The sequence below is a fragment of the Lissotriton helveticus genome, chromosome 9, assembly GCF_964261635.1.
Source record: "Lissotriton helveticus chromosome 9, aLisHel1.1, whole genome shotgun sequence".
Classification (NCBI taxonomy): domain Eukaryota; kingdom Metazoa; phylum Chordata; class Amphibia; order Caudata; family Salamandridae; genus Lissotriton; species Lissotriton helveticus.
In genome coordinates this window covers 90,462,210-90,485,553 of record NC_136070.1, presented here as the reverse complement: position 1 = coordinate 90,485,553, position 23,344 = coordinate 90,462,210, and the positions used below count along the sequence as shown (strand labels likewise).

Below are 23,344 nucleotides of genomic sequence, written 5' to 3'. Positions count from 1 at the left end.
ACCAAGCAAAGCTGATATCAGAGCAATAACATATTATTCTCATGTAAATCACAACGCTCTTCTAGGCTGAAAGCTAAAACAACAATTATGTGCGGTGTGCAGAAGCAGCAAAAAGGAAAAATGGCGTTTAAACATTTAATAAGCTCATGCTAACTTAACATGGTATATAGGTAAGCAGTAACTATATGACAGTACAGCGCGTGGTTGCCTCAAACTGAGGCGTCCCGGTGCTAAAAGCAGACTGACGAACAGACTCAGAAACTACTATTTATACTTGATCAAACAGCCAGGTTTTAAAATCCCTTCTGAAACTGAATTCAGACATGGCCATATGCAGATGGATAGGCAGGGTGTTCCAAAGCTTAGCCGTCAGTACTGAGAAGGATCTACCACCACGTTGAGCCTTGGGATAGGCAGAATTTTCAAGTTTAGATCTCAAAGCTCTCACCTGCTAGTACTGTCTGATCCTGTTTCTCAGGTATCTTGGCCCTTAGCCACTAATGGCTCTAAACACCAATGTCAGGGCTTTAAATTCAACTCTCTTGGCCACCGGGAGCTAATGAAGCTGCTTCAGATGGGGGGAGATATGATGACGAAAGGATACCTGCCGGATCAACCTGGCCGATGCATAATGTATTTGACCGGAGCCTAAGAGTCAGAAATGCCCGAAGTCTCCAATATAAGCTGTTGGCGTAATCCAGGCGTGATGTCACAAGTGCATAGACTACGATTAGGCTGTCCAGTTTTAGGTTTAAACCTATAATAACTGATAAAAAACCACTGGAAGAGAAATAGCCCTCACCAGTGTAAACATATAAAGACTGAAAAAACACTTGCACAACCACAAAGTAAATGCCAAAGACAGAAAAAGGGGACTGAAGGTCATTTTTTCTTCCTAAAGGGGCCAATAGAATGTATCTCTGTTATAAAAACTAACGGCATAGAAAGGCTGGGCTAACATTATTCTGCTTGAGTTTTGTTGTTTAGGGATGCCACTAAAATATTGTTTCTTCTTCCTTTTGCTTTTTTCAGTTTTGCGCTCTTTGGTCTAAAGATACAGGGTTTGGAGCAGGTTTTACGTCTTGTTTAATTATTTTATAAACTGTAGAGAATTAGGAAATATCAAAATCATATTTGATATTTTGGTTGCTTTTGATTCTTTCACTGATGGGCAAAATGGCTGGGAACCTTTCCCAATACGTGTCATCACATCCACCAACAGAGAACGGGTAAAAACTCTTGATACATCAGCCCCCAGTTTCAAGTGAGTCAGTATTGATAGTAGGTGAATTTCCAACAACTCAGGCTTTAAACATTCAATGCAAGTATAGTGACAAGTACATATGAAAAGAGTGCTATCACCAAGCATCTGGGACAGTGATGAAAACATGACACCAGACTTTTGGAAAACAAGGAACGCAGTGTCACTTGGAATGCTCTGCAAATAGGTTCTTTCCAAGTTTAACAAAGATTGGAGTGATATTGTTTGTATTTGCAGTGATTTAGCTACGTATGTGAAAATGTTGTGTGATGACCTGTCAAAATCGATACCTCAGCTGACGTTCTTTCTTGTAAGAGATCCTTGCCACTTGTTAAATCATATGCTGCAAGCATCTTTACAATCTTCAGAGTTAATGAAGAATGCTATTGACTTTTTAGTCCATTCTGGTACACTGTTTTGATATCCACAGGAACTAAAATGCAAATATTTCTCGCTTTGTGTGGCATCAAAGAAAGAGGCATCCCAACTGTGTCACTTAGATGATGGTTATCAGTCCAAGGGGCGATGAATGCTATATTATCCATATGGTGACCGTTTACAAAGGTTTTGCTGAGTGATAATGGCAAATGCAAGAAATGTGAGGATCTTTGGTCGCATATTGATGTGAAAAAAGTACACTCTGCTGCATTCTTAGATTTTTACAGGAAAACATAACTGCTATAGTGGACATAACAAAAAAACGAGAGGCTGAAAACGCCCTGTCTGCCAAGTGTTCAGCATAATTGGTGTAGATGTGAAACATCCCCTCAAGAGTAGGCTGGGCAAAACCTTTAGTGACTCTGGCACTGCAACATGTTCCATGTTAGAGTGCTTGCCACTTGGTAAGCAAAGCAATGTTGAAGAGCAATTCAAGAACTTTTATTTTACAGTGTATGAGAATGGCTTGGAATGATGCATAGAAATGTCCCTTCACCAACCATGGCATTTGAAGTCAATGAAACCTCACTGTGGTACTCTGTACAAGTTCTAGATCCCTTCCGTAAAGGTGAATTTGCTCCGTAGTTTCAAAAGTGCGGCTTCATATTTGACTGATTCAATAACTCTGAGGGCATAAGCACCCAGTTTAATGCAAATGCTGCAGAACCTGCCTTGAGAATCACAATCTTCAAGTGCACCAGTATTGGCATGGAAAGCTATGTCAATGGCCAGAATTAACAAATTGTGTACTGGCTGTTTTGGCGTTGCCCGTCTCAAGTGCCAATGTTGAGAGGACCTTTTCACAGAAAAAAGGTTTACATGGGAAGGAAAGAGTGAGCGCACATGACCAAAGACTTACTGAAGAAGTATTGTATGGTGTACTACAATAAGTTACATTTGCAAAAATTTATTTGGACGTCATATACACTATACGTACACTGTCTGTATATCTTACATCTAAAAGCAGCACTACACACGACAGGCTCATAGTGCGCGGTAGCATAAAAGGTGCTAATATGCAGGGCAAGGAGAGCCTCTAGAGAGGGAGCACGCCGGATTGGATAAAAGGCCAGCATGGCTGGTGCTGGATGCGATCCGGACGCGCATGTCTTAGGTGCGCGTCGTGGCATGGAACTACTTAAGTAAGGCTTGGGAGCTGGTATCAACAACTAGAATGCTAACCCACACAAGCTGTCAATCAGAAAATGTCCCCCCAAACGTAGAAAAAATTGTGCTGTGCACAATCTTAGCAGTTGGGAAAAACTGCAACACCTACAGAAACAAAGCAAAGGTTCCCCTCCAACCCCCAAGAACCTGCCCTAACCTGTAGCAGCCCGTAAAACACCCACAGGCAGCTTTCAACACAACTGCACCGAATTAGTTAATAAAACAATTCTAAATACAGGTGTTCTTTTTAAAAGTAAATCAATTATTAATAACAACAAGACAGACAAATTAGGACCGGTTGTTCAGGAGTCCGCCTTCTAAGTTTTATTCCTGGTGAATGTCCATACCGAGGTTAAAAACAAAATGTGAACCCGGTTGGCAGCCCTTGGTTTCACAGTGCAGTTGTTTCATGCCCCAGTCGCCTGGACGGTCGACTAATTTTTTCAGAAACAAAAGCAGCGTAAACCCTAATCTACTAGGTTAGTTATCAGTACCAATATTGTAGGGGAAGTGCCATTAAATTATGGTTTTGGTTGCAAAACAAATGTGATAATCCAAAGTATATATATTACAACTTAAAAGACTTCCATGGTGCCTCCATTACCGATATGGTCAGAATGTAAGGTCCTTTAGGGTGAGCCTGAGCTGCTTGCCCTTAAACCAATTTGTGCGGAGGGAGTGGAGTGGGTATTCTACCCTGCTTCTGAGATCCCTGGAAGAAAAGGTGGGTGAGGGCAATTGCATCCCAAAACTAGGACCTTCCATGACCAAACTGGTGACACAGGCAAAACAGTACAATACGTTTATTTATGATTTACTTGCCAAGGACGATGGGTACTTGACTGCGCCAAAAAGTTCCTCTCCTTCTACTCTATGGTTATTTATTTAACATTTTTTAGCCTGCTTCATTGCTTGAAAAAAATTAAAGCATATCTTGCATTAGAACATTGGACTGTGGAGCACTCCACTGAATAAAATGGAGTGCTGCATTCCTCGGGCTCCTGAAGTCCTTGTTTTATTTGTTAGAACATTCTGCCCTCTAGTGGCAGAATGTTCTAATAGCCTTTTCTGGTACAGACTAACTAGCCTCAGATTCCTTCTCTTAGAATAATCACCAGGTGTCAAACTGAATCTGGAAGATTTTCAAGCAGTATCACGGAGCACCGGTAGGTAGCGTTGTTTGGTTATGCATGGCGTGGTCTGTGCCGGAAGTAAAGTGACATATATAGGCGCAACCTTGGCGCACTGACGTCAGTTACTTTTGTGACTTTCCACGCCAGGAGTGCGGAACCATAATGAGCACTTACCACTGGTGACACAAACTAAGGTGCTTAAAAGGGTGTTCCCTACACCATTATCGGTTCACAGAGCGGGTAGGATGGGAGAGTCGGTAAGGAATAGGCGGCTATATAGTCGCTCTAAAAGATCAGGTATTACCAAAGTTAAGAACCTTATTCATCTGTTAGAGACTTCTAACCGTAGATTCCTTACCTTAGAATAGATAACCAAGCAATAGGTAGGACTGCGAGCCAATTAGACCAGAAAGTTCTGCAGGACCGAATAGGCAACGTGCCCGTCATGACAGACCTGACTGTCCAAGCAGTAGTGTTTGGTGAACGTGTGCAGTGAGGCCCACATTTCTGCCTTGCAGATGTCCAGTACTGGGACGCTACGTGCTAACGCAGAATGGGCTCTGGTGTAGTGAGCCGGCAAGCCCTCATGGTGAAGGGGGAGGGGGGGGGTTGCTTTTTGGCTAATGTGTAGCAGATCTTAATGTATAGGACAGTCCATTGCAAAGATGATCTTTTCTTGTACTGCCTTCACTTGTTTTGCTCCCACATATCGCACGAAGAGTTGATCGGAATTCTTTTGTGCGGTCAAGTTCGAATAACAATGCTCTTGTTGGGTCCCGACGGTGGAGTCTCTCCTCCTCTTTGAAGTAATGAGGTGAAGCAAATAAAGTAAGCTGGGTGATGTTCTGTACTACATGGAAGGGAGTCACAACCTCCAGAAGGAAAGAGGCAGGTGTCCGTAGAACAAGCTTGTCCGGATAAAAGGTGGTATAAGGAGGGTGCATTATGGCCCCTAAAAAGGCAGTTTTTATAGTCAAGAGCCTAAGAAGACAATTGTGCAGAGGCTCGAATGGTAGACACATGAGAAAGGTGAGGAGCAGGTTGAGGTCCCACTTAGGTATGATGAAGGGTGTAGGTGAAAACAGACTGCAGGCCTTTAAGTAACCTAGCCACAACAGGTGACTTAAAGAGCGATGGTTGGTCTGGCAAATGAAAGAATGCCAAGATGGCAGAAAGGTAGCCCTTAACCGTGCAAACACAAGATGATGGACAGAGTGCTTAAACTTTTTAAAAACTCACCCCAGTCACAGATCTGGGTTCAATCAATCATCATTCTTTAGCTTACTTTGCTACCCTAGTTCAGACACAGCTATATGCAATTCAGCCTTGACCCTGTGCCTCATGGGAACAGTCCAGCTCGAACTGCCAAGCAATGTCTTCCCTGGACCGGAAATGAGTATCATGGGACCGGTTTCGGGCTAATCAGCCGTCATCAGCCAGGCTAGTTTGAATCCAGTGGCAAAGTGAGCAAGGGACCCACGTCTGGGCATACCCTGTCAACTTAGGGTGAACAAAGCAAACACAAGGAGATGATGGACGGAGCGCTGAAACTTTTCAAACACTCACCCCCAGTCACACATCTGGGTTAAATCCATCATCATTCTTTAGCTCACTTTGCCACCCCAGGTCAGACACAGCTATACGCAAATCAGTCTTCAACCTGTGTCTCATGGGAACAGTCCAGCCCGAACTCCCAAGCCATGTCTTCCCTGGACCGGAAACAAACATGTCCCAATGGCAGGCGCATACAGCCTTGGTGGCGCCGCAAGCCCGCCGAAGAAATTGCTCTGCCCAGTGAGTCGGTCATGTCAAACTCAAACATTATGGTGACTTTGCTGCAGCAATAACCTGGTTAAGTATGGATCAGGCCTCTTCTAAAACCATAGGCAGCACTTGCGCAACTGAGTCCCACATTGTATGGGAATAACGGCCCAAAAGGCACCAGTGTTCACCAACCACAGTGCTAGGCTGGTGGAGGAGAACATTTTCTTGCCAACGTTTTCCAGCTTCTTCGATTCTCTACCCAGTGTAGTGTTAGGAAATGAGCCTGGGGCGCTGGGGGTAATCCTGGATATGGAGGCTTTGACCACCAAGCTCTCCGGTGTGGGGTGCTGTGTGAGAAAACTGGGATCCTCAGGAGCGGGCAATGGCGATGTGCATGTGTCCTACGCACAGGAGCCCCTGTGCAGGGCTTGGACCAGACCCTAAGTAGGACATCTCTAAGGGCTTCATTAATTGAGAGAAGGGGTTCAGAAGGGGAAACTCCTGACAGAAGGAATTCTATCAAGACATTTGTCTTGACTGCCACTGTGGGCAACTGAAGCTCCAAAACCTCAGCCGCCCTACAAACCACCATCAAAAAGCGGCTCCCTCCTCTGTAGCGACAGCATGAGGAGAGACCAGGCCAGTATCAGGTAAGGTGGCTAATCCGAGGGGCAGCTACTCCGTCATTGCCCCACTGGTTTTCAGCACTGCAAAAAGGGAAAAAGAAAATGATAAGCTGTAACTATCATTTTAGTTTTCCATGCGGAGGCAGTTCTGCGGGGCCGGACTGCTCACAGAGTAGGGGAGGAGTCGTTGGGGCACTTTCTAAGTGCGCATGGCGGTTTGGCCGGCCATCTTGGGCCGGCTAAACAGTCATGAGCACTTAGCATGTTCTCCACCGGCCTGTAATGCAGTGTCTGGGTGGGGACCATGCACAGCCTCCCAGCCCCTGTGAGCCGAACCACGGAGCTCTGACTAATCACGACGCTGCTTTCATGGTGACAGCAGCGTAATGATTTGCTTAGAGGAGTCTGGGAGCCTGTGTGCTTCTGGATCATACAGAAGCAGAGGTTGGAGGAGAGGCAGCCGGCAGGCAGCTAAGTGATCTTTTCTATTTTTAAACCCCACCAGCTCCACTACTACTGCCTGGGAGAAGCTGCCACCCACTGGCCTCCACCTGTTCCTCATACTAGTTGTCCTGTTCTTCAAGAAGCTGGTAACCAGAAGAGTACATTGTGCCCTCACTTTTGTCTACCTCTCCTGGCTATCACTAAGTGGGATGGGTATGCCCTGACGTGGGTCCCTTGCTCGCTGTGCCACTGGATTCAAGCTAGCCTGGCTGATGAGGGGTGATACTCTGAAACCAGTCCCAGGATGCTTGTTTCCGGTCCAGAGAGGACACATCATGGCAGTTCGGGCTGGACTGTTCCCATTAAGAGCAGGGTCAAGACTGATCTGCATATCGCTGGGTCCAAACTGGGGTAGCATAGTGGGCAAAAGAACGATAGATGTAACCCAGATCTTTTGACTGGGTGTGAATGTTTGATTTATTCAGCATTCCGTCTATCACTTATTGCTGCAGAATTGTCAAATAAATAAGGCACTGGTTCTGCTCTGGGAAGCATAGACCCGGTCGGAGCTGGAGTCATATGACACCACTCTTGCGCTGTGCCAGAAATAAACATGGGGGTGGTGCTGCAGGGGGCGCCAGCACTGGACTGAGCATCGAGGAAGGTCTTTGTCTCACCAACAGCTCCACTCCTGGTCCAGCAAGGAATCCGTGGGACCCAACTATCACCGAGGGCAAACCAGTCGGTGTGGGTCCCGTTGGGGCCTGAAGGCGTTCCAGTGGGGTAGGGCCGGGTAACTCAAATAGGAGGTGCATGGCTTCATAAAAACTCTTTCCGCTGGGTGGGAGTTGCTCTGGGAAAATGGGGGAAACGCGGAGTGGACCAAGTTACAGGTTACGCTGTCTTGCGGGGCTCGAGTTCTGACGTTCCTACATCTTGAAGACTTCGACAGATGCAGTGAAGTTGAAGACTTCTTTAACTGTTTGTGCTTGTAAGACTTACCCGACAACTTGTAATGAGAAGAACGTAAGAAAGAGCTTTGAGAGACCTTCCACATGAACAGGACCTCGAATGATGCAGAGTCGACCAATGTCGGGCGTAGCGAGGAGCTTGAGGGACGGCTCCCTCAGCACCTTGGGATGCATGGCGTGGCAGTCTTCGCAGGTCTTGGAGTCGTGGTCTCACTCCAAACACTACAAACTCACCAAGTAGGGAATCTGTCACGACATTTGCCTTTGGCAGGCCTCACATGGTTTGAAACCAGCCAATTTATTGGGTGCCATACCTTCAAACCAGAAGAATAATCTTAAAAAAAGGTCAACAAGACATCAAAAAAACAGTCAAAAGGTGACCGAGGAGTAGTTCACTCTGGATCAGCGCTATGTAGCACGGAAAAGAAAGAACTGATGTCCGCATGCCAAGGTGGCGCCTATCTAGGTACAGCGCACGCCACTTAAGGCATGGAAGATGCCACCGCCACTCGGAGCTGAATTACGCCACCTACTGAAGGGCAGGGAGGGATCCTGCTTGAAAATCTTCCGGATCCAGTCTGACACTAGGGATTATTCCAAAGTTAGGAATCTGCGACTAGAGGTCTCTATCAGATATAGGGGCATGCAAAAGAAAATAACATTTGCCAGACACTAGAAGAGGCATAGTTATGTCAAACGGCACTTACATTTGAATTTAGTTATTTTACTTGTGATCCTAACTGCGGCAGATAGGGGAACAGAGTGAGACCAAGATTAAGCATTTGCTCACGGAGCACAAAAAGGAACTGAAACTTCTGTCCCCAGAATCAGTGTTCAGCAACTGAACCAGTAGGGCACATTATCTTCTATAGATTACACTATGAACTAAATTGCCTTCAGTGCTCCAGGAAGTTCATTCATAACCACAGCCTGGAAGCAGATATTAGCAAGATGTAGAAGCTCTTGTGAATGTTGACAATATTTACAACAGAGTCTGATTGAATAGAACGTCAACCTTGGTTAGTTACACAATGGGAACTTGAACTAGATCATAGTTTTGTAACTAACTAGATAAGTCTTACATTATTTATTTATTTATTTATTTATTCAAAGTAGCGCGAACAAGATCTTGACAGATATCAGAGCGCTTCACAGGGGGGGAGTGGGCAACAGGAGGGTGAGTAGACATAATAATTGGGTACAGTAGAGTAAACGGTAGCATAATAGGATAACAGTCATGTGCTAATAAGATACAGGTAAACACTCAGATAGACAGTAAAATAAGGCGGTGCAGAGTCTTTGATCTAACTACAATAGAGATCATGAAATAACAGAGAACACTCAAATAGACAATAATATAAGACGGTGCTGAGTCTGAGCTAGCTACAATACAGATCAAGAGATAACAATAAACATTCAAATAGACATTAAAATAAGGCGGTGCAGAGACTCTGATCCAGCTACCATAGAGATCAATAGATACCAGTAAACACTCAAAATAGACAATACTATAGGACGGTGCAGAGTCTTTGATCCAACTGCAAACGAGGTCAGGAGGTCATGAATAAAAAGTTATTGGACCATTAAGTATCCAACGTTACAAAATCGGTGCAAAGTCTCTGAGCAGCAACAGTAAGGATCAGGTGAACTTGGCCATAAGGATGGCTTTCACTTCTTTCTTGAAGAGTGCAGTGGAGGAGATAATCCTCGTTTCAGGAGGGAGTGCATTCCAGATCCTGGGTGCCATTCCTGAGAAGGAGCGTTTGTAAGTTTTTTCCTTACGGAATCTGCGAGGTTTCAGGAGCAGACTTTTTGTACTTCTATTGGATCTCGAGCCTCCTGATATAGTCAACTTTTGAGTGAGGTAGTTGGGAGCCTTGTGGTGTATGGCTGAGTGTGTCATAACAGCAATTTTCAGTTGTATTCTGGCTTCGAAGGGAAGCCATTTCAGGGATTTCAAGTCAGGGGTTATATGAGAGTGTTTCCTTGAGCCCGAAATGAGTCTCGCGGCAGCATTCAAGGAGGCTCTTAGGGGTGCTGTTGTTGCTTTAGGGAGACCACTGAGGGCCACAATTCCATAGTCTATGCGGGGGATGACTAGGGCTTGTACAGTAGTTAGGAAATCTTTGGCTGGGAGGAAGGGTTTGAGTTTCCTCAGAGTGTTGATTTGGAAGTTAGCTCCTTTCGTTGCTTTGCTAATGTGCTGTTGCATATTGAGATTTGCGTCAAGTGTGATACCTAAGGATTTCGCAGAGTCCACGATGGTGGGTCGGACATTGAGTGCTGTTAGGTGATTGAGCCATATTTGGGTGGTGGTAATTTTCGCAGGGGGTGATATCAGGAGGAACTCAGTTTTCAACGTGTTTAGTTTGAGGTGATTGTCGGCCAACCAAGATTGGGTGTTCCTAAGTGTGCAGTTCAGAAGTTTGATATCTTCCGGGGATTGTACCTTTAGGTAAAGTTGAGTGTCATCGGCATACATATGGAAGTGTACATTGGATGCTTGGAGCAGGGTAGCGAGTGGTTCCATGATGAGGTTGAACAGCGTGGGTGAGAGGGAAGATCCTTGTGGGACGCCTAAATCTACTGGCACTGGAGAGGACAGCACGTTGTTGATCTTGAACTTCTGGGATCGGTTGTGTAGGAAGGAAGTGAACCATTTGAGCACAGTCCCGGATAAGCCCATTCTGGTATTTAGGAGCTCTAATAGGTTCTCATGTTTGACCGTGTCGAATGCTGAGGAGAGGTCCAGGAGGATGAGGAGGCAGGAGTCGTTGCGATCCAGGATTTGGAGGGCGTCATCAATTATGTGTGTCATGGCCGTTTCCGTGCTGTGTTTCGCTCGGAAGCCTGATTGATGAGGGTCGAGGAGTTCGAACTGGTCAATGTGTTTTGTTAGTTGGAGTTGCACACATTTTTCCAACAGCTTGGCCAGAGTGGGGATATTGGTGATAGGGCGGTAGTTGTTTAAGTCAGCCGGGTCAGCTGTAGGTTTCTTGAGTATGGGCGTGACTTGCCCCACTTTGAAGGAGTCTGGGATGAGACCTTACTGAAGGGAGCTGTTAATGATTTTAGTCCAGAGTGGGAGAAGAACGAGGATGAAGTCTCTAACAGCATTGGCAGGTTGTGGGTCTGTGAGGTGATTAGAAGGCTTCAAGGTGCCGAGCAGTTTGTGCATTGCTTCTTCAGAGTAGGTGTCGAAAGACGACCAGGAAGCGTTATTTTTAGGTTGGGTGTCGGGCCTTTTGATGATGCTCGGGTATCGACTTACATCATTAAGGAGGTCACTCCTTATGTTGTCGGTCTTTAGCTTAAAGAAAGCAGAAAAGTCTTCACAGTGTGGGATAACGCTTGTTGTGCTGTTAGATTGTAAGGGTTGCGTCTTGGTTTGAGTTTTGACTAGTTCGAAGAGCTTTCTTGGTCTGTTTTTTGCTTGGTCCAGCTGAAGGCTGAAGAAATCAGATTTTGCGCGCTTTATTTTCCTAAAGTAGGCATTTCTCTTGCTCTTAAGTATTTTGCGATGCCGTGATGAGGGGACAGATCTCCATGTGCGCTCTGCCATTCGCATAGCACGCCTGTCTTCATTGAGTCTGCCATCATACCAAGGGTTCGAGATCTTGGTGGAGACTCTCTTTAGTTGCAGTGGGGCGGCTTCATTGATTATTGAATTCATAGAGTCGAGGTAGTGGTCGGTCAGTGATTGAACATCAGAGGTGCCAGGAGGGGGAAGGAGGCGATTGGTGAGGTGGGGAGGCAGGGAGTTGGGGTTAAGGTTCTTCATGTCCCTTTTCCAGATCTTAGATTTGGTGGGTTGAGCCGTGATAGGTTTAACCTTTTCATTGATGAAGAAGGTGATAATTTGGTGGTCTGACCTATCACAAGGTTGGATTGGGTGGAGTCTTCGTTGGCGATGATGAGATCAAGTATGGAGCCTTTGTCGTGTGTTGGGCTGTTGCATATTTGGGTGAGGTTAAACGCGTCAAGGCAAGGAAAGTTTTGAGACTATTCACCACTGCGTCTTTCTGATCGTTCCAGTGGAGATTGAAGTCACCCAGGTAGATTTGCGGGATCTGCCGACCAGCGTTGGATGAGATCGTGTCCATGAGTTGTTGGGTGAAGATGAGGTTGTCCCTAGGCGGGTGATAGATGAGATGTAGAGCACATACTGGTTTGCCCTCGCTGGAGATATCAAGACAGATGAGTTCGCAAGACGTGAGGGAGGGGGAAGTGATTTTAGCAACGGAGAGGTTGCTCCTGAAAATGCATGCGATTCCCCCGCCCGTCTTGCCGGTCCTGTCGAGTCTACTGATGTTGTAATTGGGGGGACTAATATGTCCATGATAGGTGTAGAGGCTTCAGTTAACCACGTTTCAGTCAAAATGGTTAGGTCAAGATCCATTGATGTGACGAGATCTGCAATGTTGGAGGAGTGCCTCTGGGCCGATCTGCAGTTGAGTAATCTGGGGGTGAGAGGGGTGGTCGAGTGTTCTAGCGTGAGGGGTATTTTTCTGTAGTAGTCCTTTCTCTGTTGTTGGTGATGTGCCTTAGAGGGACAGATTCACTTTCTGCACTGGTAATGCTGATGAAATGCAGGCAAAAATATAGGTGTTAACATCAAGGTTAATGCGTCACGTGACACTAAAGGACAGCCAGAAATATATGAGGTAGCGATCGTTGTAAAGTGAGTGGGGTGCACATTAAGAAATATCCAAGTTACAGGAGGCAGTATAGTACTACAATAAGGACACTATCACCTGAGTTGTAAATACATGGATGTATAAAGTGCGCTGCAGATGAGAAGAGATTAGTCTAAAAGAGACCAGATCTTAGGGTAGGGTCACTTTAAGGTGAAACTGCTCCCGTTTTATGCCCCCAGCCAATTTTGAGCAGGGGAGATTTAACATACGTGATCTCGTGGGGTGATGAAAAATACCTCTTTGAAGTTGCTGTTCAGCAAGCCGGTCAAGATGTCTGCCACAAAAGAGTAGATAAGTCAGGATTTTTAGTCCTTTGTCTGTTGTTGTCTTTGTTGGAGAGATCAGTTTCCTTTTCTGTTGAGGGCAGGTCGAGTTAGTCCTGCTTCTATGTTGGTGCTTCCTAGTTGCTGCTTGGTAGGGAGGAGAGAGACTTATCTCCGTTTGTGCGACCCTTGATCTAGTTGGAATGTAGCTTTGCAGACATCTGGGGTGGTGGTGAATTTATTGCTCCTGTTATGGCCCCCGCCATTTTAGGCAGTGGAGACAATGTCGATAATGTCTGGCCGGTGAAAATAGAAGTATTTGGGCGACAGTAGCTCTTTAGACGCTTTGTGCACAGACCTTGTGAGGATTCAGGCGGCCGTTCGTAACACTCCTGGAAAAGGCTGCAGCTCCGCTCTTGTTAGATCTTGTTAGATCCCGGTGGCAGCAGGGGGGCGACTAGTATCACTGTTGTTCTCTCCAGAGTCTCCGTGGCTGTAGGGTCGCCCTCACACTCCTATGCTTGTGCAGCCCGCTGTCCGCTGTGCCACACCTTTGCTTCCCCGCTCGGAGCTTCACGGTATCTCGAGGGGGGGGGGGGGGGGACGGGGGGTGCGGGGGGGGGTGAAGCCGGCTCCCCTTGGCTGCAGGGTGACAATATCCAGCGGTATCTCTATGGTGCGCGGTAACCATCCCCCGGAGCGAGCAGCAAGACACAGCGCTCCGCGGTCAGGACAGGGCGCACAGCTCCTGGCGTGTGATGCGTGTGACTCAGCTCGCAGCGATCAGCCAGGCGCAGAGCTCAAACGGGCGTGGAAGCCCTTGCTCGCCCGCGATCGGCCAGTCCCGGAGCGAGCAGCCAGTCGGACGGGACAAGGCGCACAGCTCCCAGCGCGGGTAGGACACCGGAGGTCCCGGCAGCAGTCATAGGCAGTCCCGGCAGCAGTCACAGGCAGGCAGGACACCTCCGCAGTGAAGTGCCCGCCGCTCTCCAGGCGCCAGCAATGATCTCAGTCCGGGTCCACTCCAGCGACGTCCCGCAGTCAACCACCGACCTCGCCAGGCACACCAGTCGCCCACAGCTGGCTCCAGGCAGAAGACATCCGCAACGAGCTCCGCAAACTGGCCAGCGGGGGGCCCAAGGTCCGAGGAGGACGACGGGAACTGCTCGGTCCTCTCCTGCGGGTCTCAGTCTCCAGCAGGTCGGGGATCCTCAGCAGGTTTCATCCAGGCAGGTAAGCAAATCCAGTTACTTGTTTAACTCCAGTTACTTGTGGATCCAGTTACTTTTGTGTAGCGTTGCTCCAGACGGTGTAGCTCGGGGCTGACGGGGATAAAAACTAGAAAACTTGATCCCCAGCACAGGAGCTCTTACCGAGCGCTCCTACCCGGCAGCCAAGTAAATCTAAGGCAGCACCAAAGAGGCAAGTGTGCAGGCTGGCTTTATTTTCAATTTGATACAGACAGGCCAATGGATTGGTCACAAAGAGTACTCCAAGGATTTCATGAAATTAAAAAAATATTAAAAAAATGAAAAAAATACAGTGAGGTCGTGTTCAGGATTTTAGCAGGCTATTACTCTACTGTGCTATTTCATAATGACCTACCAAACATCCAACCAAGCCATAACCCCTTGACTTTCTACACACTGTCTGGCTGTTTAGCCATAGTGGGTTTCAGCAATTTATGAAAATCACATAGGACCAACCACACACACTGCTCAACATAGCTGCATAAACCCATAGGACACAACTAGAACAAAAGACCCAGGGATTAAAGGCAGACGGCCAGAGAACAATCTCACATCGTGACTGAACTCTATTACCACAATTCGCAAAATGGAATCTGTGTTTTTCCACAATAGGAATACAAGGTTAATTGTATTTGTGCCAATGTGACCTGATGTGCATAATAGCTACAGCGCGGCAAATGTTCCTGGCTAGTGAAGTACAACCCTCTGGCTATTAAAGCACATGATTCAGGGATATCCAATTAACTTTTGACTTCACAGATGCAGAGTTTGCTCTTTCCCTAGGTTTTTAACAGGGTCTGTATTGAACACTGACCAACAAAGCTGCTGAAGAAAACCAAAACACTCATATTACGTTCTAAAAATAATTTGTAAAGTATAGGTGTGTGAGTGAGTGTGAGAGAGAAAGATGGCGCAAGAGTCATGTTTTCACACACCTCTCAAGACGTTTGTACTTAGGTGACACAGGCCAGGTTTTATTGCATCAATGTGAATCTAAAATGTTTCTCAAGACTGTAATCGTTCACGAAAACTTACCTGGAAGTGCAAATATTATTTTTCTCACGCCGTCCAAGTCCATTGTGGCAAAAGTCGTTGGCAGGCTAAAAAAACAAATACAAAAAGCAGGTGCACTTAATTGATACTTGCAAAGTAAAGTCATGCTCACAATGCTGGGTTGTAATTGCCATTTAGTTCTCAACAAGTGATGACACCGAGTGTTTGTTCAACTGAATCCAAATGAATTCGCAATAGAAATGCCACGAGTTTTTAATTTGGGTTTGAATTACAATCTATTTTTTTTTATATGTACACACAGACATATTTTGATGGTGTTTAGCAAAACAAACTGTTGCTATTGAATAATCTGTATTTGTGCTGAAAGAGTACACCTTTGAGGTTCTTGTAGACACCACCTTGTGGCATCAGCTGAACTCTGAATGATGTGCCTAGTGTTAAACCTCATAAATTCAAAGTTAAAATAGGCCTTACCCTGGCTTCATAAACACTCGTCCAAAATGTATCTGAGCGTGAAGGTCGATGTCCAGCACCTGTTTGAGATAATCCTATTAAACAAAATAAAAAGGAAAAAAAACAATCATAATTTTAGTTCTTCAAAACCAGTCACATTCTTAAGAAATAGCCGCCTCAGACATGGACGAGAAATATTACATACAACAAAATGAAATCCAGTAACCACCTCAAGCAGTTGTATGCTGCAGTCCACATTACATTTAACATGCCCATCACCACTGCCTACCTTTTCACCCATGGACACGCCCCCTGATGTGATGATGACGTCAGCACGGCTTATGCCTTCGTTCAAGGCATTAAGTAAGTCATCTGGGCTGCAGGAACACAAAACAAAGGATCAAAACACATTAACAGTTTGTACCAAATAGTACTTAAATACTTTTATTTTTTTTTACAAAAAAGAAATGTAACTTTTACAGATTTGTAATCTCCACATTAACCAATTACCATTGGAACTTTCTGATTCAAGGCATTATATCAATATTGTAGTGGTAATATTTGCGACTAGGTGTCACACTAAATACTCTGAAACATTTACTACCTACAGAATGATAAGTCGCTTTAATGGAGTATGGGGTGGGGCCGTTGATTAGATGGTCCCATTCAGCGCCTTAATGACGTAAATAAACACCATTCATGGGGGAAGTTTTATCACTCCGGTCCTGCCTTGTGTACATGTGTCAGCCAAGGCCACATATCGTGAGAAATGATTCATATATGTTTGGAACAGGTCAGTGCTCACACTGGGAAACCAGCCTAGACAAGGGGTCCGCAAACACCCTGTCAATAAAGGGGATTCATTTAAATCTGAATGATTTGGATTCCAAAGCTGATGTTAGCAATGGTGTTTCTAACTTGTATGAACCTGTCTGATTCAAACTGTTCGTTTTATCTCTTAAATTAAAAAAAATCTGTAATATATTTAAGGGAGATAAAATAAAATAAGGTAACTCCCATCATTTAAGACATCAGAAAGCCCATGCACTTACATCTTTAAAGATGGGAAGAGTCAACCCCCTTGTCTCCATGTTTCATACAAGATTCTTCTCATGGGCCGGGTCGGTTCCACGTACAGCTAGGACTAAGTGCTGTAAATTTTCTTAGGATGGTGGGATAGGAGCAGTGGATCCTATGGCTCATTACCGTGCAGCAAATCTGGTCATTGCCAATGATTGGTTGGGGACCTTCAGGAAGATCCCACTTTTGCCTCACAGAAACCAGCAATGGGGGGCTGGGGGGAGACACACACATGGATTCATATTCTCTCCTGAGCAGGAAAGCCTTCCCACCTGCCACCACCACTGGTAATAAGTATGAAATAAGGCACTAAGGAGCATAGACTAGCACAGCCGACTAAAGAAACAACACTTTGGGAGGGCACCACACTGGGTGACGACAGGGCCCATTCAGGGTTTTCACAGGTAGGACACAATTATTAATCACTAGACTGGATGAGGTCATAACGGGCAGCATCGTTATGTTCCTTTGATTACCTACAAATTTCATAATACCTGCATAAACACCAATTCTATGAATACTTGCAACTTAGATATGCCTTACTCCCTCGAGTCAAGGACCTGGTTGACCTCAATGACTAAGCCACTGTCCTCAAAGCTCTTTATGGGACATCTGGGGGACCATAAAATATCTAAATTGTAGTGTTCACTGGTAATATACACCCCTGCAACAATTGACACTCTCCGACAAGCATGGGAGCAGGATACTGGCTCGCTCTGAGATGAAGAATGGCAAACAGCCATAAAGGGCACCACGTAAAGTTGCAACTGCAACCCAATATTGACTGGTGCATCTATAGGTCCTACATAGGACATACATTACGTGCCAAAAACTATGGACACTTGGGGAAAAGGATTCCCCAGAATGCATGAGAAATGTGTGCTCACCTATGATGTATTTAATATACTGTGCAAAGGATTACATACTATGTTTATCTATGCTGTAAAATCTAAATAAAAGCGTTTCACTAAAAAGAAAAAAACAATCTCTTTTCCACAATACTGTCAGTCATTTGCCAAAAGTTTTCCTTTGGAACAGCTCAGCCTTACCCAAACATCGAGTCTCTTTACCAGACTACAGCAATAATTCCTCGTCTGTGCTCTGCCTTCTGGTTACGGCACTCCCTTGGTTTGCCACCAATCTAGTAGATTGTGAAGTGATGAGCCTCAATTTAATACCCTTGTAAGTGTGGGGTTTTCCCGCAGAGCTCTCTTCTCTGTCCCCTTACCATTTCTCTCTGCACCATCGGCACAGGAATATCACAAGTATATGCAGATGCACACACTCAAACATCCATTCGCAAATACACACATGAATACTCTCACCCATCCATTAACAAGCACATGCAAGCAAGGCCTGGGCGAAATTTAGATTAAGTCCTCGTAATTCGAGTAACTCAGGGATTTAGCATTTTGCGTGTTATCTGAAATTACGCCACTTTGCGCCATTGCGTGCCCTTCGCAGTAATACAAATTACCGCAAAGGTACGAGAACAATAGAATGTGAGTGGCTGCTTGCACTGCTTTTGCGAGCAAAAGTACATAGTGCATAATCTTTTTTTGCATGAAATTTAACGCACTTCGCACTAAAATGGAGCGTGAAATGGATTTTCTTTCGCGTCATTGAAAACATTTTACGTCACTATGTGAAACCAAATTACGCAAATTTCGCGCACCCGCAATACATGGACAGATACCCAAGCACATACACAAATACCCATACATACATACATGCACCCGAACACTCAATGAAAGGTTGTAGTGGTAGAATGAAGGACCAGTGGGTGGCGGGAGGGAGAAGCACGAAGGCCAGGGTAGAGGCTGAAGACTTCAGCAGGGAAGCAAGAACTGGAAGTTCCTGCCACCTCCTTTCATTGGCTAAACTTGCCAAGGTTTAGACAAAGAGAGGGAAAGGCATTTTCTAACTATTCACAGAGTAGGGTGGAGTTAGTGAGATTTGCTGATCCTGCCCCACTCTGTGACGAGTAGGAAAAGGGTTTTGTGAACTGTCCCTGCCTGCCAGGACTGGTCACTTCAGGGACCCTCTCTATGACCCCTTCGCCAAGAGAACCGATACTTTCATGCAGAGAAGTGCCAAATGATCCTCCGACATACGATCGTAAGAAGGTGGCATGGAGGGAGGACGAATTTGTCAATACTGCAAGATCTGGTTGGGGAAGGGAGAGGGATCTGCCGCTAACCCAATCTTGGTTCGTTAGCCACCACTGCATTTGGGCGTAGCCATAAAGATTCCTGTGAAGCTGCACCCACTGGAACTTCACGTCCCACTGCAGAGCCCGCATATGCCATCGGGCATGATCCACCAGCAGGATACAGGAGGCCATTAGGCCCAGCAGCCTCAGTCATTCTCACTGAAATTCGAGATAGAGGCTGCCACATTGGTATCATAGCCTGAATATCCCGGACTCACTGCTCAGGAGTATAGGCCCGAAACTGCACTGTGTCCAGAATGGCTCCAATGAAAGGGAACGTCTGAGAGGGAGCCAGATGTGACTTCGGCATGCTGGTAGTGAACCCCAGCAAGTGCAGGAGGTTCGCCACAGTCTAGAGGTGGGAGACAACAGCCTGGGGTGAGCCCGCCTTCAACAGCCAGTAATCGAGCTAGGGGAAGACTGGAACCAGTGATCTGCATAGATGAGCTGCGACCACCGCCAGTACCTTTGTGAACACCCGAGGGGCACTGGAAACGCCAAAAGGGAGAACGGTGAACTGAATGTGCTCGTGGCCCACTGAACCGTAGGGAACGCCTGTGGGCTGGCAGGAAGGGGTATATTTCCATATTCCCGTCCTACCAGCCCATAGCTGCAAGTCCAACGCCACCATCCAGTCTCATGGTTCGAGGGGAGTTAAGACTTGGGCCAAAGTGAGCATTTTGAACTTCTCCTTCCGAAGGAAGAAGTTGAGGGCCTGGAGGTTGAGGATAGGATAGGATAGGATAGGATGCAGGCCTTTGTCCTTCTTGGGTACCAGAAAGTAGCGGGAATAACAACCACGACATACCTCTGGCACAGGGACCCTCTCTATGACTCCCTTCGACAAGAGAACCGATACTTTCATGCAGAGAAGTGCCAAATGATCCTCCGACATACGATCTTAAGAAGGTGGCATGGAGGGAGGAGTAATCTTGAACGGGAGGGAGTAGCCCCTTCAGACTATTTGCAGAACCACCTGTCTGACGTGATGGAATGCCAATGGAGGAGGTGATGGCTGATCCTGCCTCCAACTGGCTGATGATGGGCCTGGAACATCGAAATAGGAAGCTTGGCAGGCAGTGGGGGAAAGGGTGGACTGGCCCGCCCGTTTGCTCCCTGACCGGCGAGGATGCTGTTTACTATGACCGCAACCACGCAGAGGCCGGACAGCTTGAATGACTCGGTGGCTGGGCTGGACAGGACGTGGCTGGGCACACCTTCTGTGACCACAAAAGGGATAAAATCTGACTGAGATGGATGGGAGGTCGCCGTGAGGCCCAAGGATGTGGCCACAGCTCGAGAATCTTTAAAGAGCTTAAGTGCCAAGTCTGCCTTGTCGCCGAAGAGGCGAGTATCATCAAAGGGCATGACTATCGGGTATAATTGGACATCCCCGAGAAGCCAGAAGTCCTGAACCAGGAATAGTGTTCGAGTGCTACCGACATGGCAATCGTTCTGCCCAGTGAGTCGGTGGTGTCCAGTCCACAACGTATCGTGAATTTGGCTGAGTCTCACCCATCCGCAAGCGCCTGGGAGAGAACAGCCCAGGCCTCCTGCGGGCACTGAGGCAGAACCTGCGCAAGCGTACCCCAGAAGGTATGGGAGTATCGGCCCAAGAGGCAAGAAGTATTCAAGAACCGTAACGTCAAGCTGGAGGAAGAAAACATCCTTTTCCCAAGATGATCCAACCTCTTGGATTCCCTATCTGGGGAAGCAGAAGGGAGTGCGCCCTTTGAACAAGAGGCTTGGACCACCAAGGACCACTCTTAGGAGAGGGATGGTGCATCAGGAACGCTGGGTCGCACGGAGCAGGCGATTGTCCTATCCACAGGAGCCCCCGTGCTGTGCTTGGACCAGGTCCCCAGAAGGACATCAATAAAGGCTTCATTGAACAGCAAGAGGGGTTCGGAAGTGGAAGGCGCAGGCTCAAGCACCTCTGTCAGGAGATTATTCCTGACTGCCACCGAACCTCGGCTGCCCTTCTCCCCACCACAGAATTGGAGACTCCCTCCTCCACAGCCACAGTAGGGAGGGAAAGCAAGAGCGTGTCAGGGGAAGTGTCTAGACCACTGGCATCACCCAGGTCCATTCGTCAGCCTGGTTCTTAAAGTTGGTCAGCTATAGGGTCCAGCTGCCCTCTCATTCCACATCACCGCCTTCTGGCTCAAATTGAACACCAGGAATTAAAACAGGAACCGAAGTTCCTTCCGGTGTCGGAATAGACGTCGAGTGACATCAGTCCAGCTCTGTGTCCACTTCAGGGACAAGGATTGGGTCAGCACCAGCCAGGGGCACGGTAGTCGTCGGGATCAACATCGGGGAAGGTCAAGAAAGATTGACCAGCGTTGATCCGGATCTGATACCGGATCCACGGGGCCCTCCGGAGTCTGGGACGGAGCTACCAATCTGAAAGGCCATGGGCCCCCAACCAACTCCTGGGGGCCCGAAGGTGCACCAGTGGAGCTGGGCTGCCCAACAATGAGGTACAAGGCCTCAGAGAACTTTTGGATTTGGGCAGAAGATGCTCCAGCTACCGGAAAAGCGGGGAGGCGCAGAGTCATCTCAGAAGGCTGCTACGGAGACTGAGCTGTCGAGCGAAGACGATCGGAGTCCCGCATTGTGTCTGCCGACGGACGAGGTGAAGGTGAATAACGCCTGTGCTTCTTAGACAATTTCTTGCGTTTCCCTGACTTACCCGAAGACCTCCCTGACGAATTTGAGTGCGATGAGGAGTGTGGGCTCCGCAACTGTCCTTGACACCTTCCTCTTGAACGAGAATGCAAAGCAACACAGGGCTGAGCGCCAGGCTTCTAACTGCTTTGGGGACTGCTTCCGCAAAGCCTTTGGGTTCATGGCCCGGCACTCGGAGCACGACTTCGGGTCGTGGTCCCGCTCCAGACACCAAAGGCACATGAGGTGCCGATCTGTCACGGACATCGCCCAGTGACAGGACCTGCAGTGCTTGAAGCTGATCTGATGTTGGAACATCCTCGACACACTAGGAGTCTAAGACTCAAGAAAAAAGTTGACAAAAGTAAAAAAAGACTAGCCAAAAAAAAGCTAAGGTCTCTCCAGGACTGCACTAGGCTGGTGTGGAAAAAGAAAGGACTGACGTCAGCGAGCATGGGCCGTGTCTATGTAGGTCCCGCAACGTTATACCAGTGCCCACCACATCCACCATGAACGCGGAGCTGACCGATGCCACCTAACGACGCGCAGGGGTATGGCTGTAGAAAAATCTGCGGATCCAGAATGAAGCCTGAGGGAAATTCAAAAGGTAAGGAATCTACAACTAATAGTCTCAATCAGATTAATAAGAATTGGTTTCATAAAATAGTCTTGAGCATCTGAGAAGTAAAGTTTATCAAGGTATCAGTAACGGGGTACAAAACAAAAATCTTTAGTTTCCTTTCCGCAGGTTTCATAAAATAGCCATGCTTTCAGATATTTGCAGAATTTTCGGCGCCTGCTTTCAAGAGTGTTTCCCCCTAAAGTTATTCTAACATCTGTGTAAATGCAGTATTACAAATCTTTATCTCCAGCATAAAAGATTATTAATGGCGCACAGAACGTGGTAGCAAGTTAATAGGACGCCCAAGATGAATTGACAGTGCACAAATTAATCCCCATCTGTTTTATTACAATGATAAATATGATATTGATTGATAATTAGTCACTAAATATGGAAGTGAGAAATCAATAACTCCCCTGCAATTTACAGGAAATGAAGGTCATTAACAAGAATTTAAATTACAGAGGGTTTTCAGGATTGAAGTTTCAAAGAGTGGTGTTCTTTGTAGTGACTTCACTGTGAGACCTTTATAATGCGAATACACAAGCAGCTTTGGAACAGCTTACGTTCTATTATCAATTTAAAATATAATTACTTTTAAAGCCATATTATGCCCATTGTGGGAAGTCTTTGTATATAACAGTGGGCTTTTTTCAAAAAAACATGTCAGGATGTCCTAATATTAAATGAAACACCTTTTACCAAGTACCAGATCTCAAGACCAACAATCATTCTGTTAGGAAGTGAGTACAAAAAGAGCTTGAAATCCAGGTATGATCGGAACACTGGATTTCATTAACAGTAATTTATTAACTAATACCCACATCCCGGAGTCATTTGGTTGAAAACTTAATGTTCTGCTCCCACTCCCAGTAAGACGTTTGGAAAATCAGTTAAAAACATAGAAGGCGATCCATTAAATCAAACACGTTATCAATTGATAAAGAACGTGGCAGCTGTATTAGTTACACTAATGTGCGGATTGGGAAATCATAAAACCGGGAGGGTGATAACACGGTCAATAAATAGTAACAGACACTACGTCGAGTCTGCTATGATGACCTCTGCTGCTCAAAGATATTTAAACCATTTATATAACGTGAATCAGAATGTAAATACAATATAGAAAATATTGTTTACTTTTCTAACATAGGCAATGACTTTTGTGGCATCAACATGTTTAATGTTGAGCTTCCTGGCATTAGACTGCAATTGGTAAGAAGCTTCCAAAACTGAGTAAAATTATTTTGCAATATTATTGAAGCAGGATTCGAAAAAT

At 46.3% G+C, this 23,344-nt stretch overlaps 1 protein-coding gene across 11 annotated transcripts in view; it reads right to left on the bottom strand.

Annotated features, from left to right (window-relative positions):
- Positions 1-23,344, bottom strand: part of GPHN (gephyrin) — a 1,934,090-nt gene that overhangs the window by 13,450 nt on the left and 1,897,296 nt on the right. For all 11 annotated transcript variants that reach the window (XM_078659537.1, XM_078659532.1, XM_078659529.1 and 8 more), the window contains 3 exons: positions 15,771-15,858; positions 15,503-15,576; positions 15,050-15,114 (listed from right to left, as the gene is read on the bottom strand). In XM_078659537.1, the coding sequence (XP_078515663.1) occupies positions 15,050-15,114; positions 15,503-15,576; positions 15,771-15,858 (227 nt within the window). The remainder of the gene's footprint in view (positions 1-15,049; positions 15,115-15,502; positions 15,577-15,770; positions 15,859-23,344) is intronic.